This window comes from Lepeophtheirus salmonis, chromosome 5 (assembly GCF_016086655.4).
Source record: "Lepeophtheirus salmonis chromosome 5, UVic_Lsal_1.4, whole genome shotgun sequence".
In the NCBI taxonomy this organism is placed as follows: domain Eukaryota; kingdom Metazoa; phylum Arthropoda; class Copepoda; order Siphonostomatoida; family Caligidae; genus Lepeophtheirus; species Lepeophtheirus salmonis.
The window spans coordinates 35,461,114-35,475,369 of record NC_052135.2 but is presented as its reverse complement, the minus strand read 5'-3'; the positions used below and the strand labels follow the sequence as shown (position 1 = coordinate 35,475,369).

At 32.2% G+C, this 14,256-nt stretch overlaps 1 protein-coding gene across 3 annotated transcripts; it reads left to right on the top strand.

Moving 5' to 3' along the window:
* The first annotated feature begins 438 nt into the window (after positions 1 to 438).
* LOC121118100 (uncharacterized) lies at positions 439 to 11,225 on the top strand. Of its 3 annotated transcripts, none has more exons than XM_040712647.2 (8): positions 439 to 1,381; positions 6,871 to 7,035; positions 7,102 to 7,355; positions 7,404 to 7,603; positions 7,662 to 7,760; positions 9,243 to 9,565; positions 9,626 to 9,912; positions 10,783 to 11,225. In XM_040712647.2, exons 2-8 carry the CDS (start codon positions 6,872 to 6,874, stop codon positions 10,956 to 10,958), a joined length of 1,503 nt encoding a protein of 500 aa, XP_040568581.1. In that variant the 5' UTR covers positions 439 to 1,381; position 6,871; the 3' UTR covers positions 10,959 to 11,225. The 3 variants fall into 3 exon arrangements, with proteins under 3 accessions (XP_040568581.1, XP_040568579.1, XP_040568578.1); XM_040712645.2 differs by lacking the exon at positions 439 to 1,381 and adding an exon at positions 4,836 to 5,098 and having other exon boundaries at positions 10,682 to 10,975; XM_040712644.2 differs by lacking the exon at positions 439 to 1,381 and adding an exon at positions 4,840 to 5,098.
* The last annotated feature ends 3,031 nt before the right edge of the window (positions 11,226 to 14,256 follow it).

Sequence of the window (14,256 nt, the reverse complement as noted above, 5' to 3'; positions counted from 1 at the left end):
CTCTTCTACAATGTATTGCTACGCTTTTAATAAAAAATGACATTAATACAGAAGCTTGGTTAATGTCTACCATTTAATGGAAGAATGATTTATTCTGTTTCTAAAATAGCTAGGGTAGAACTGAATTATAAATATATAACTATGCTTTGAATAAAATACGACATTAATAATATAGACATTGAAAATGTGTATTATTTTCAAGGCTTTATGAAGGAGGTTGCTTAGCTAGTATCCATCCAGATTTTAAGAAATCTATGACTAGGACATATAATGTCCCAGTCTAAGCATTAATTTCTAGATATAGTATAGTATACTTATATTATTCCTATATAACATTGTATAATTCATGTTCTATTTGACATACCGTGAATATTTCAACACCTGGATACTCCACGCAACCTTTGTTTGAGATATTATAAACAAACTTTGTTTACAATCAGTTGCTTTTATAGGTTCGTGCAAAGAATCATCATCTTGGTTTTGAATAAACTTTAGAACCTTTGCTCCGTGTTCTTTGTTTAAAACATCAAGAGAATTAAATTCCATCGATTTATAATGTCTTCCGTAACTAAGGATTACTTTTCATTACTTCAAAACGCAGATGAAACCAGAAACGCCATTAACAAATGGATCCCTCAGACATTTGCTTTGGGGTGCCTTTTAAGTTTTCCTTTTGATGAACGAGGGAAATCAAATCGAGAAATTATGTGTCATTACTGGCGATATCTACAATGAAGTAATAGGATCATTTAATGCTCATATAATTTCCAATAAGATTTTCTGGAATCGCTCTCATCCGCATCGGTTCCACGGGACTACAAACAAATTACTGTCAACTTGACCTTATGAAGAAGAGATGATTAATAAATGTCTTTTTAGTATCTATATAGGATGGCTTCTGCCCCTATTTCGCTGTCAAAGGCTCTTAGTCTGTAGCAAAGTCGTAGTACTCAGATCCGGACTTAGACTCAAGTCCTGATTCGATTCTTTCATGGACTCGTCTTGGACTCAGAAATATTTGGAAGACTAGAAAAAGTTGTACTTGACTATACTGTTGACCTCTTTCTCATAATGCAAAAAATCCTTTATATTTTCATCAAGCTCTTGAAGATATCTTAATCTAATGGTCGCTATACCTTCCTTTACGCTACTGTCCAACATTTATTTGGTTTTAAAAGACAATAAGACCCTCCCATTCAACTTGAAGAGCAAGTCTACAATGGTTTTTATTTTATAATAATATCAAATAGATCATAGTAAAATAATATGATAAATGGTAGGAGACGATTCAAGCTTAATAAAATGTGATATTAGTGATCAAGTGAAATTCGTAAGAAGGACTTTGTCTCGATGAAAATCTAAAAAAATCATTTCGGAACTGGTAAATATTTCCTGCATTAATTATTTTTATGTTTATTAAATGTTTCAATTAATTCCATTTCAGTTCAAAAATCATTTAACTCTGCTAAAGGAAATAATACTTTTCTACATAAGTTACCCTAATAATCTGGACCTTCAATAATTATGGAAGGCTGCTATTCAAAAGGAATATATATCTTGTAATATATTCTTATTTATTTTCAATTACATAAGACATATTTTTGCATACAAAAATATAGGTATATATTTTTTTCAAGTATTATTTGTTTCATTAATTAAATCATTTATATTTTTTGTTACATTTGATATACAGTATGTCCAAAAATTGATGGTGGTTTAAAAAAAAAAAATCATGAAATTACCTAAACAAGGGATTTTGTTTGCGGAAAACTTTATTTACTTCCCAATATGACGACCTTTAAGCTTAGTACATTTTTTATGCGTTTTGGCATCCATTCATATAGATTATTCAAAGTATCTGGCGATTTTTTTCCCCAAGCTTTTGTCACTTTTTTTTAATTCCTCCTCATTTTTATTGAGTTCCCTCTAGACCAAGGCTCACAAATTTTCAATGGTAGATTAATCAGGACTGTTGGCTGGCCATGTGTCTTTGCCCAGAAAGAATCTAAGTTGTCTGAACACCACTTTTGTATCTTTTGGGAGTGGTGAGTAGGGGCACCATCCTGCTGGAAAATGGCTCTTGATGTGTCAGACAACATTTTCCTCTTCAAAGGGGGTCCAGTTTCTTCAGTACAAGACAAAACTGACATCAGAGACTTGCTGAGGATCTCCGTTACGTAGTACTCGACCGTCACAGTTTGGTTTCGTGGAATCAGGTGAAGATCTGACACTCCCTGGTAACTGATAACGGCCCAAACCTGAATTTCCAGAGGAAATTTCACATTTGGAGTTGGTTCTACATCTCCCTTATCTCTTGCCCAAACCCGATCGGCTTGGAGATTTGGGGCATGAAATAGCTCAAATGGACCTCCATCACTAAAGAGGATACATTTCCAGTTATGCGCAGTCCAGTGTTTCCGCTCACGGCAGAATTGAAGCCGGGCCTTCCTTTGGTTTTCTGAAAGTTTGGGGTGAAGACGAGGTTTGTATGGGAAATTCATTCAAGGAGTGCCTGATGTAGTTGTGGACAGATGACTTGTATATTTTATAGCCCTTTGAAGTCAATCTTGCTGCAAGTTTCCTCGTTTCCTTGCAAATCAGAAGGGTCGAGGAAGAAAGAAAAAAATTAGCAAAGTTCCCAAACTGGTGATTTCAAAATCTTTGACCAAAAAGAGGCAATCCACAAGGAAACTTGCAGCAAGATTGACTTCAAAGGGCTATCTAATATACAAGTCATCTGTCCACAACTACCTCATGCACTCCTTTCCATCCTTCCATTTCTTACACCAATTCTCAATGGTCCTGAGAGGAATTTGTAAGCTTTGAGCAACGTCTCTCTGGCTTGACCCCATCTCTATCATGCCAACAGCCTTGGCCCTGCCCCCAAAGAGTACTCTCTCTCCATTTCGGATATTGAATTTCAACTAACATCCTGTGGTTGTTTTCTGAACCTTTTTATACTGATGTATGATACAACCATCGAAAATTATTGCATCAGAAAAATTCAATATTGTGTAATGATAGTAGCAGCCAAATTTCATTTTATTCCGACCAAAAATAATTAGCAATAAGATTTTCAAATGCAATACAAAATGCAAAATGCACCAAAAGACAACTTGAAATAAATTAAAGTTAATTATCTAGATGATGAGGAAAAGTTTATTTTTATTTATTTATTTCGATCAGTGGCGATAAATAAAGCCTTTAAAGGTCGACTTACATTTAATACTTATAAAATATATAAATTATCATTCTTAAAAGTGAATCATCAATAATACAAATATTAAGATTTTTTAAATAACGTGACAGTGCAAAGAACCAACATAATAAAGTAAATCACAAATCTGAAGAATATATATATATACGTGCCACATACAAAAAAAGGAATGAACTAAAAATCGCTTGAGGTCAGCTTCTCTTCCTTGGCGAAAGCAAAAAGGTATTGCATTCCAAAGACTTGTCGATTTGTAATAGAAACTTTGCTTAAAAATGTCAATATTTGATTTTGGTTGGTATATGGCATTGTGAGTGGAGAGTGTCGTTTTGTGGAAGAGATAACCTTTGCTTTGTATCTAGGATGGGGGGATATAACTTTTATTTAGTATCTAAGGTTGGACAAATAAGTTATCTTTTTGTTTAAAATTCGGTGGAGCGTAATTATATCTTAAATAGCACATCTGTAAGACAAAGTGATGAGGCCTAGTCTTGTAATTTTGCATTCATAGTTCCCTTTATCTCCCAATGATGGAAAAAATGACTCAATCCTGGCTTATACCTTTTCTAAAGACTTAATCAACTAGTTCCTTGAAGGATTCCCAGATCTCAGATCCGTAAATTAAAATCGGGAGGACATAAAGTTTTACTATAAACGAAGGGTATTTACACTACAAAAAATTATATACGTGAGCATTTACTTGTGCCTGTATTATTTGTAGGAATGTAAAAATGTCAAAATCCTAGTGAGCGTAAATAAAAAACAATGTTGGCAAGTTTGATAGTCAACATATCTGCTGACAGAGATCACTATAAAAATTATAGTGCTCCTTGCGCCCTAGTACTCACATCTTTAATTATTATTTGATCAATCTTTTTTTAACTTGTCTTTGTTATGTTTCGGGTAGTTATATATCTGTACTTTTAAAATTAGAGTTTGAAATAAAGAAATGATATATTTCCTAATTTTTTTTTTTAAATATTTGTTTTTATTGATTTAAGGCTGTCCCCTCTAACAGTTTTCAATATATGTTAAGAGGGAACTGTAATGTATTCTAATTTTTCATGTGAAATATTATCCACCACATGTAAATCTGGTCATTGTTTTTCTTCATTTATTCTTAAAGTCGGGGAGAATTTTTTTTTACATATTTCAGAATGTATTCTTTTTTACAAATAAACGAAGTAAAAAGTTATTAAATAATTATGCTCCATTTTCAAAAGGGCAGGAATACAATTTCTTGTTTTCCTTGAATTTATTTAGGAAAGGATGTTCACTACTCAAGAATTAAATAATATTGATACCTGCTAAGGAAAGAAAAACCATCAATAAGACTAATTATTTTCTGCATGAGAAGAGTTTTCCCCTAATGATATGTAAAAGCAGTGTTTGGAAATTTTTTCACTTTGAATAATTTTCAAGGTAACTCACCATTGACTCTCTTTATTTCTCCTCATTTGATATAACGAATGAATGATATTTGGAAGATTTCATGATTTCTCAATGAATTCTCTTTCAAATTTCTTCTATTTCAAGGCTCTCAGAACATATAGAAACATACAATTATATGTAATCAATCATTCGATTTTTTTTTTCTAAATATGAAATATATTTCTTTTCTCGTAATTTACGACTCATATTACCGCTAATAATGAAATTATTGTTTATATTTTTGTTCCTCCCCCTGACAGAATTTGTATTAGCTCATAAAGTTAGAGATGATTTAATAAAGAAACGGATGAAGCTCATAGATAAGAACCCATCCATGAACTGCGTCTGCGGTGAGGGATCATATGGAAGTAAGAAAGAAGAGGAAATGGTCAACTCTGTTGGATATCAGAACTTTCGAATCATAAAAGGTTACAAACCAAATAGGCGTCCATGGTAAGATAGAGTGATACTGAAGTTGGGTTTCCACAAGTGTCGTGTTTCAAGTGCATTTTACCTTCTTTCTACCTCTCAATTACTGTATACTAATGTTGTTAGATGTACCGATACTGTAGTGCTACACGATTAATGTTGCATTTAACATGGCATCATACTAAAATTGTATTAGAAAAGATACATGCAACGCTATTACGTCTTAAAAATATATGACATAACTCTCAAATTTCTGAATTCGCCCCATTAAAAAATAAAAAAGTCATCAAATTTATGTGCTAGAATTTCTCTCCCATAATCCCACAACAAAAATCCTCCAGACATTCATTTAAGTACTGGTCCTTACTACATTTTTTATATATTTTAGTTGAAAAATTATCGACATACCATACACATTTTAGTACCAGAACCGATCAATAATGATTTTTGTTAGCGTGACAACACTATTATTTACCCATAGTGTGCGCTGTAAAATTTTGTACTTTTTGATAACGACTAAATAAGGGTAACTTTTTCAAGAATGAAAAGGAGTCTGTTATTAAATAGATTTCTTTATTGATATATCTTTCTATTTTTCGAAATGATTTCCTTTGGCTGCTCCCATGGTCTCAAACCTGGACCTAAAGTGCCACATCACTTCTTGATGGAGTATACAGACATGGCCACCCACTGCTGCTCGTCGGAGGTCATCCAAATTTCGGTGAGGGATAGCACAGACTCTCTTCTCGACTACGCTCTAAATGGCATAGTCAAGAGGGAACAGTCTGGGGCAACGGTGGCCAGACCGACGTTTATGCTAAAAATAAACCAAGTCAACAATTTCTCGTCTCTCCTTGGTTGTTGTTGAAAGCATTTGACAATAAAAGGCCTTTCCAAAATCTTTCACATACCTCCTCACAGTCAAATCACTGACATTGAGAAACTTTGTATGCAGTATTACCGAATTGGCCGGACTTCTGGTAAACACAGACTCAACGTCCACCATGATTCCGATTTTCCAGTATCTACCACCTCTTTAGGCTCTGAACTGAATCCCCCTGTTTATAGTATTTTTAAACACTTTACAACATTAATGATCTCTTCAACACTCTCTTGGGCGTGAAGCCAATCTGGTACCCTTTGCCTTTTCGCCTCCACGTGGACAACTATTGATTCTTTAAAGTCTTTTTTATTATTAATAACGGGAATAGCCCCTTTTTCAATAACGCAACCTAGTATTTTAAAATATTCATTCTAAAGTAATCCAGACTGATTCAAAATCAGTTCCACGATTTTACCTCACACACTGTATATCATTGTTATTTTTTTATATAACTTTATTTTTTTTTTTTTTTTTTTTGGGTTTGAAACTTTGGTGGAGGTAGATACATTGAGAATACATTTATAATGTGCTCAAATAAATATTTTTAATTAATTAGTGCACATTTACATAATAGACTCGATTTGAAATCAAATCTAAATATCTCCAAATTAACAAAATTATACAGGTAGATTGTACAAGTTATTATACGCCGGCTTTTTCAGATTGTTTCACTCTAGAAGTCGTTTTAAAAAATATCGGTTTAGTAGAAACGAAATGCCAAATTTTTGTGGATAAAAGCCAAAAGCGGATAAATATTTTGCTTTTTCCTAAGAAAACGAATCCCTGTGGACGTTTATTTCAGTATATTATAAAAAGGGTCAATTATTTAAAATTTATAAAATAGTTTCATTTCTACTTATGAAAATTGAACCATCTTGTAAATATCTTGTAATATTTATTTGTGATACAATAGGATGGTACTGATATATTGTGCCCTAAAATATGGAGAATTTTTTAAATGTGGAGGAGCACTCATCAATGGTCGATGGGTCATTACAGCTGCTCATTGTTTTTGCTTCGACAAACATTTGTGTGTACGAAACAAATTTGGCAAAACTGTTTTTACGGAAAAATCAGCGTACTATCCATAAACTTATGAGTCATGACCATCTCTCATCTAATCTTTTTCAACATCAATTTCTAGATATAAAAATTATAGTTTCATTGTTGGACTCCATGATTGGTCCATGAAAACGTCGAGACATGTTTTCGAGGCTGAAAAAATAATTATTCATGAAGGATATAGTCCATATGATCAAACATACTTCAATGATATCGCTCTAGTGAGACTCAAAAGAGATGTTTTAGTGACTTTAGGGCCTGAAGTAATGCCCATATGTCTTCCCTTTGGCAAATATTTCCCTGATCACACTTGGAAGGGAGTTGTTGCAGGATGGGGTAAGGAATTCTTTCTATATAAGTGTCCTTTTATTGTTTGCATTCCAGGAAAAGAGAAAAGTTCGTGCACTACGGGACCTTGGGGACCTAAGCCCTTTACAAGATGTATGTTTCCCTTTCGATGGGGCATTTACTCTTTCAAAGGCTGTGCAATGATGGCCTCGCCCACTTCTCTTGACGCACTTTGCTCGCAGTTACGCACCCAGAAAAATCTAACAAAAGAATTCCCTCCAATAAATATTTCACAGGTTTTGAAATTTGTCTATCTTGGGCAAGATTCGGTGATTTGTTTAATTTTTTTAATAGATTGATATTGAAGACAATCGTTCAAAGTTAGTTGCATCCTGTTATAAAATGAAAGGAAAATACGGGTGGTGTGGGACTTGTGTTCGGAACGCAAAAGAAGTAAGTATATACATATTTTCTATCATTTTCCAGATCAAATCAATCCCAATCCTAGAAGTTTATCATAAAGATAATCAGAATAATCAGAGATTCAGAGTCAATTTAAAAAAAAATAATATGTGGTATTAAAAAGTTCCTAACCTGCCTGATAAAAAGGAAGAATTTAAGCCAGATATATGGAATCAGTAATACTAAAAAGACTGCGGTCTTGGCTAATTAAAATTTATCAATCATTATCGGTTTTTATGGTAATTAACAGCTTAAATGACGTAATTACTAACTATGTTCTTTCAGTTGCTCAGCATATTCTCTATCAAAGAGAAAGGATACCTGAAGTTTAAAGTAGGATGTGTGTGGTTAGAATGTATAATAATCAATTATGATATGTTTAAGCTCGCATGCATTATTTTTGTTGTTTTTGAATTCTTCAATCCTAGCCAGGAGTGAAAATAATAATAATAGCAAAAAAACGCAAGGACTGTTGGACTGAAGGATGGACTAATCGATCCTTAGGACAGTTGAATGGTAAAAAAGATCGGACTGATAAAAACAGACTGAAGGGGGGAGACTGATTAGGATATCAATTCTAGGACCAGTGCAGCACTGTATCGAACATGAAAGGAAAGGTACACACTTCCTTTGTGTAGTCATAAACTTTTTAATTAATTTTTAGTACATAAAATATATTACCTATTAAATCTTATTTTTAACTCAATATTTCTATAATTTTTCAAACTTGGTGAAAAAGTTGATTTTTTTTTTAAATATGCTCAAAATTGTGAACAATCTATAATTGGCAATTTTAAACCAATCAGAGAAGAGAAGAAAATGATCGTTCCTCGTATGATATTCATATCAAGTGATTAAAATTATATATGAAAGTGTATTTCTTAGCTCGTCCGTTTTTTTTTTGAATTAGTCATCTGAAGAAGGAATTTTATTTTCCTCAACTGCTGTTGCCATTATTATTTAACTCCTGAGTAGTGAACTTCCCTTTCTACTAAATTCAATTAAGTTTAAAACCTGATTGAACATTCGTGTGTACTCATACATAAAAGATGGAAAGTAAACTTGAGGATTTGTTGCGCATATATAATTGTAGGTCCTTGTTGGACTCGGATTAAAATTGAGTATAGTCATCGGAGTAATTCTTGCCAATATCATTCTCTCCCTCCTCCCTATCATAGCTGCTTGTAGCTAGTTTAATGAAACGTCATGACAGCTAAGCTGCTCTCTTCCAAAACATTTCTCAAATTGTCCGGGTTACATTCTTGATTTTCGGTTTCTTTTTTCAATATGGCTAAAATACACATGATTTTCATCGCTATTCAAATCCACTCTTCTCCTAGAATATCTTATAGAATCTTGTCCTCTAGAATACTTTATAAAAAAAATAGTCAAAATTGTCTTTTATAAATAAAGAAAATACGAGACTGAAATTAATCTTTTTTTAAATTATAAATTACAATATGTTTAATTAAGGGAGAAGAAGGATACTGTGACCCAAATTTCAGGAGACCAAATCCATCTGAAATTGTAAATGTGAGTAAAGCTGATAACTGGGGTATTTGCGATAAAAATTGCCGGAGTATGAGTGAGGACATTTACAGTTTAAAAGAGGTTGAGCTCTCACTTCTCCCTCCCAGAAAATGTCGCGACTATTTAAAAAATAACAATGGCGACAAAAAGCTGAATGTGCATGTCAAAAATGAAATTTGTGCAGCTCATAAAATTCTTCCCCGAATTGTTGATCGCTATCGGGTAGAGGCACTAGCTTCATCTGAGTCATCATCATCGAAACCAAAGTGAGGATTCATATTAACTAAGATCTAATTTATAAATTTATTTATTTCATTTTATCAAAGAAAGGATTCGGAAGAAGTGTACGAGAATTACTCGGAGGAAGTAGAATTTAAATCGGAAGAGAATGATGGGAAAAGTTCCAAAAAGGAAGAATCTTATGAGTACATAATTGAAGATGATAAATCTACGGGATCTGATGACGAACAGATTGATGATATTATCCAGGATTACATTGAGGTGGAAGAAGAAAAATACATTGAACATAAGTTTACTCACCTAGGCTTATCCTCACCTGACAATAATTCTGTACGCTATGGTGGAAAGGATGCATGTCAGGGAGATTCGGGAGGTATTTGATTCGTCTATTTTTCTTCAATGATCCTCAGGGCCAGTTTTATCGAGAGCGGGCACTTTTTTCCTTTCATTATTTAATACAATTTGATTATTTTTTAAATATTGCCGGGCGGCCTTTTTTTTTTAAAATAAATGTATGCATATTTCATAGAAGAACGGGTTAAAAAAATATCAAGTTATTGTAGTGTTGACTTGGTACTTATTTATTCGGTCCAATCCAGTCTTAGGACCGGTTTTTCATACTTTTGGTTCTTTGGGATCGGTCCTTGGTTTTGTTTTTTTTTCCTAATCAAGTCGATGGTTTATTAAGCCAAATAATATAAATGATATATTTATTAAGAGCATTGTAAATATCTTGCAAAAAATGTTCATTTTTTTATTATATTGCAATATATTATTTTTACTTAGTTAAATGATCTATTATATTATATAACGGAAAAATATAATAAATTATTTAACCAACACCCTCAATGACTTCACGAGGGATTGATTTAACTTCTTTAAGGACCTATGTATAAGTGGAATTGGACTGAACAGCTGTCCTCGGTCCTAAATAATGACTAATACAACACTAGTTTATAGGTCTTTTTTTAAAATAAATTATGGGCATATTTCATTGAACCACGTTTTTTAAGAAACCATTTTTATTATTTTCTTAGAATGACCTTCCTATTTCTTAGAAAAGGTCAATCCTTTTTTATTTATCACTTTAAAAAAAATTATTTTCACTGTGTATACTTATATTTAAAATAAATTTTACCCAGCGTGGGGCCCCAGTCAAGAGCAAGGCCCAGGACACTTTTCCCCAATGCCACCTCCTAAAACTGGCCCTGCTGATGTTCATTTGAATCCATATTTTATAAAGGACCTCTCTGGAAGTGGTTTGGAAAGGGTAAATTGCGAAGAGCATTTCTAATTGGAATAGTCAGTCGTGGGTCAGGATGTGCAAGATTAAATAATTTAGGAATCTATACGAGGGTCAAAAACTATTTAAAATGGATATATAAGCATACATTGGATGATAAATGCCAGAAAAAATAATAGACTGAACATCTGAGTAAAGATTGACTTATAATTTATAAGCATAGGATGATACTTCAGCATTTATAATGTGATTGGTTTTGTTGATTTATCTACTTAGTGATGCTTAAAACCTTACATAAACTTTTATAAATAAATTATTTTTCTTTGCCCATGCAAAAAATATGAGTTTACAAAATTTTCTTATATTACATTGCATCCACAGTCTTGAAAGTAGTTATTGTATTTATATAAACATTCTTGGAATAAATATAATTATAACAAATACTCCATCTTAAAAGTATTATTACATTTATTTAGCTACTTAGTTTTGATTCTATAAATTCTAACATTTAATTCCCAAATTATGACTCGTATACTCAAAAATAAGACTAAATATTCTATTTATATTCTCTTACAATTCCATACATATTGTAAATAAAAAAAAGTATATCATACTTGCAAAAGATTGTCTACCCTAATGATATCCTTATTAAATTTGAGCTAAGAAAATTATAAGTAACCAAAAATAATTTTTTTTTCTCTATGATTATAAGTTGCATTCAGAATCATTGATTACTATGTAAGAACTACGCTATAAAAACATTAATTATGATGAAATATATGTCTGTATACCCAATATAGACTTAATTAACTATTATGAGCAAAGGTTGAGGCTCGGGAATCTGATACTAAAAATTATATGACATCTAACTATATTTAAATTTCCCTCATATGTTGAAATATATTTAAGCTTTTTAATCCTTTTTTTATTCTGATTAATAGTTTGGATCGTAATAGTCTAACTCCAACATTTAAATGGAATATTTAATTTTACAAAAAACTTATTCAATTCTAGCATTTCAAAATTATTCAAAAAGATTAAACAATATTTTTATAATAAATTGGATCTTCAAGTAGCCAAGTTATGAGTAGAGTAGGGAAGTTGAAACGAAGTTCAGTTTTTGACACATTACTCAGTAATTACCTTGAAGTGATATCGATATGTAATTTTTTTATGCAAAGTTCGAAACAACATGCAACTTTTGGCACCAATTTCATACCATTTATAATGCTTTTAACTGTAATATCAAGTTTAGTGTAGGCAATTTTTTTAGTGTTAATTTACTCCGCTGATGGTACCAGTAGAGACAGCTCTAGGCCTGGTTAACCTTTAAATATACAAGAATAAACCTACTAGAAATCTTTATTGTCACTCTACTTTTCTTCCAAAAAGAAGACGCAAAATGATATGAAATTAACTTGTAATTGTAATTTGTCAATTCTTCCCAACTGTGCGACTGTTCTTTATTTAATATTATTTAGTGTTGGATTGGTCCTAGGACTGATTTCCTAATCAATCCCCCACCCCCCTTTCAGTTTTTTTATCGGTCCTATCTTTTTTTACCATTCAACAGTCCTAATGGCTTATTTGGCAGTCCTAGCTATGTTTTTATTTTCTTCACTCCAAGTTAGGAATAAAGAATATAAAAACCTAAGATAATAATGAATGATAGCTAGAAAGTATAATAAGTTCTAGCCAAACACCTCCTATTCTTCAGGTATTTTCTCTCTTAGGAAGAACATTTAATGAAATTTCCAATACGTCATTTCAGCTAGTGTAGTTGCCACTAAACTACAAAAGGTCCTAGGATTGACAAATTTTATTAGGACCATAATGTATGACTGTAGTCTTTTTAGACCAATCAAATACTAATAATATTTAATTGATGACTATGCAAAATCTTAATCGAGTTCAACCAATCTACGTTCCAAACACTAAGTAGGTGTACGTAGAGCCCTGGTTATACGAAAAGTAGAAAATTGACAAGCGATGAAAGATTACTTTTTTCATATATGTTTTATCTTTTTTATATATATTGATAAATATGACTTCAAAGATATACTTTTCTGAATGTGGGTCTTTAAAATTGCAATTTCCTGGGCCTTTCAAATATAATGTTTGCCAGCCCCTACATTATAGGATTGTCATAAAAACAATGATTAAATACGATCGTCCCTCTAATCAAAAACGTCATGTCTATCGAAATGAATAAATATTATTTCACTTCAACTCGCAGCTACTTTGCTCGTAAAATTGGAAGTTAATACGAGTAGAATTATTTAATTTATTCCATAAATAAAACATCGTTTTTTTATGCAATCTTTTATACGTTCATTTGTACTGAATAATTTTTAATTACTTAAATAGCATGAAAAATAAAATTTGTACTTGATGGTAATCTAAGCAGTTATCAACAATAAAATGTTGTCAATGTAGAAGTATACATGCATACATTACTGTTAATACATGTATCACTTCACTAAATATACTCATAGACGAATTTGGGTTTTCCCCCACGATACATTCAGCAACGTTTCCAGCCATATCCTTAACCTTGATGACACCACCCTTCTGACAACAACTTGTTATTAGTTCAATAACTGTTTTTTTAACAGTGCCAATAGTAAAACTACTCAGCGTGATATTGGTCCCATCTGAAGCTACAGTTGTTTGAGCAAGACCCGTGATATTGTCCTTAACGTAAAGTTCCGATGTCCAAGTTTCGCTCTCATCACATTCCTTCTTTTTATTTGTACAAGAATCCTTGCACTTATACCCGATAATACAAACAGGTGGAACTGTGTCAAAGTTTTGAAGAGCTCTATCACTTACTGTGAAGTAGAAGGCGTTTTCTAATTTTTCAGTTTGAAAGGATATAACTGTAAGTATGATGGTCACTTTAACACGAAATCCAGATATTATATACTGGGGGATTTTAAAGTTGATAGCCACCGTCGAAGAAGAATTGCCTTCCATTTGAAGTTGTTTCGGAAGTACGGAATAAACAAGTTCAACATGGCGTTTAGACGTCGTAAATCTCTCGCGAAAAGATACCATCAACTGATACTCATTAATAGGATTTGTATTTGTGACTCTAAAAGGGACATTCATCTCTGATCCTGGAGGAGTGAAGAGTTCATGAGGTGCAGTTTCCAATGATATTTCAATATCTTCTTTGAAGTTTGATGTTTCTTCATCCTCGACGGATCCTTTACATATCTCTCCATAACTAGATGAACTTGTTTGTATAAAAAAAACAAATATACAAATATTTACAAAATTAGCCATCCTGATAAAAAAAATATATACTATTGGCTAAGTTTTGATAGTGATATGAACAATTTAAATCATCAATAAGAAACTTATTTTTATTTTACTTGGCAAAGAATCCGACTTTCTTAAAAAGTGAAAGGAAATAGAGTCCACAGTTTTACCCTAATAGATATATTCTAATAGGAGATAAAATATGAGGTA

What these genes read in the sequence shown, in the direction of transcription:
- LOC121118100 (XM_040712644.2), top strand. Translation starts at nt 4,866, where the DNA reads ATGAAATTATTGTTTATATTTTTGTTCCTCCCCCTGACAGAATTTGTA. An exon ending in TCATCATCATCGAAACCAAA is followed by an intron (nt 9,566 to 9,625) that starts GTGAGGATTCAT and finishes ATTTTATCAAAG; the next exon opens with AAAGGATTCGGAAGAAGTGT. An exon ending in ATGTCAGGGAGATTCGGGAG is followed by an intron (nt 9,913 to 10,782) that starts GTATTTGATTCG and finishes TATTTTATAAAG; the next exon opens with GACCTCTCTGGAAGTGGTTT.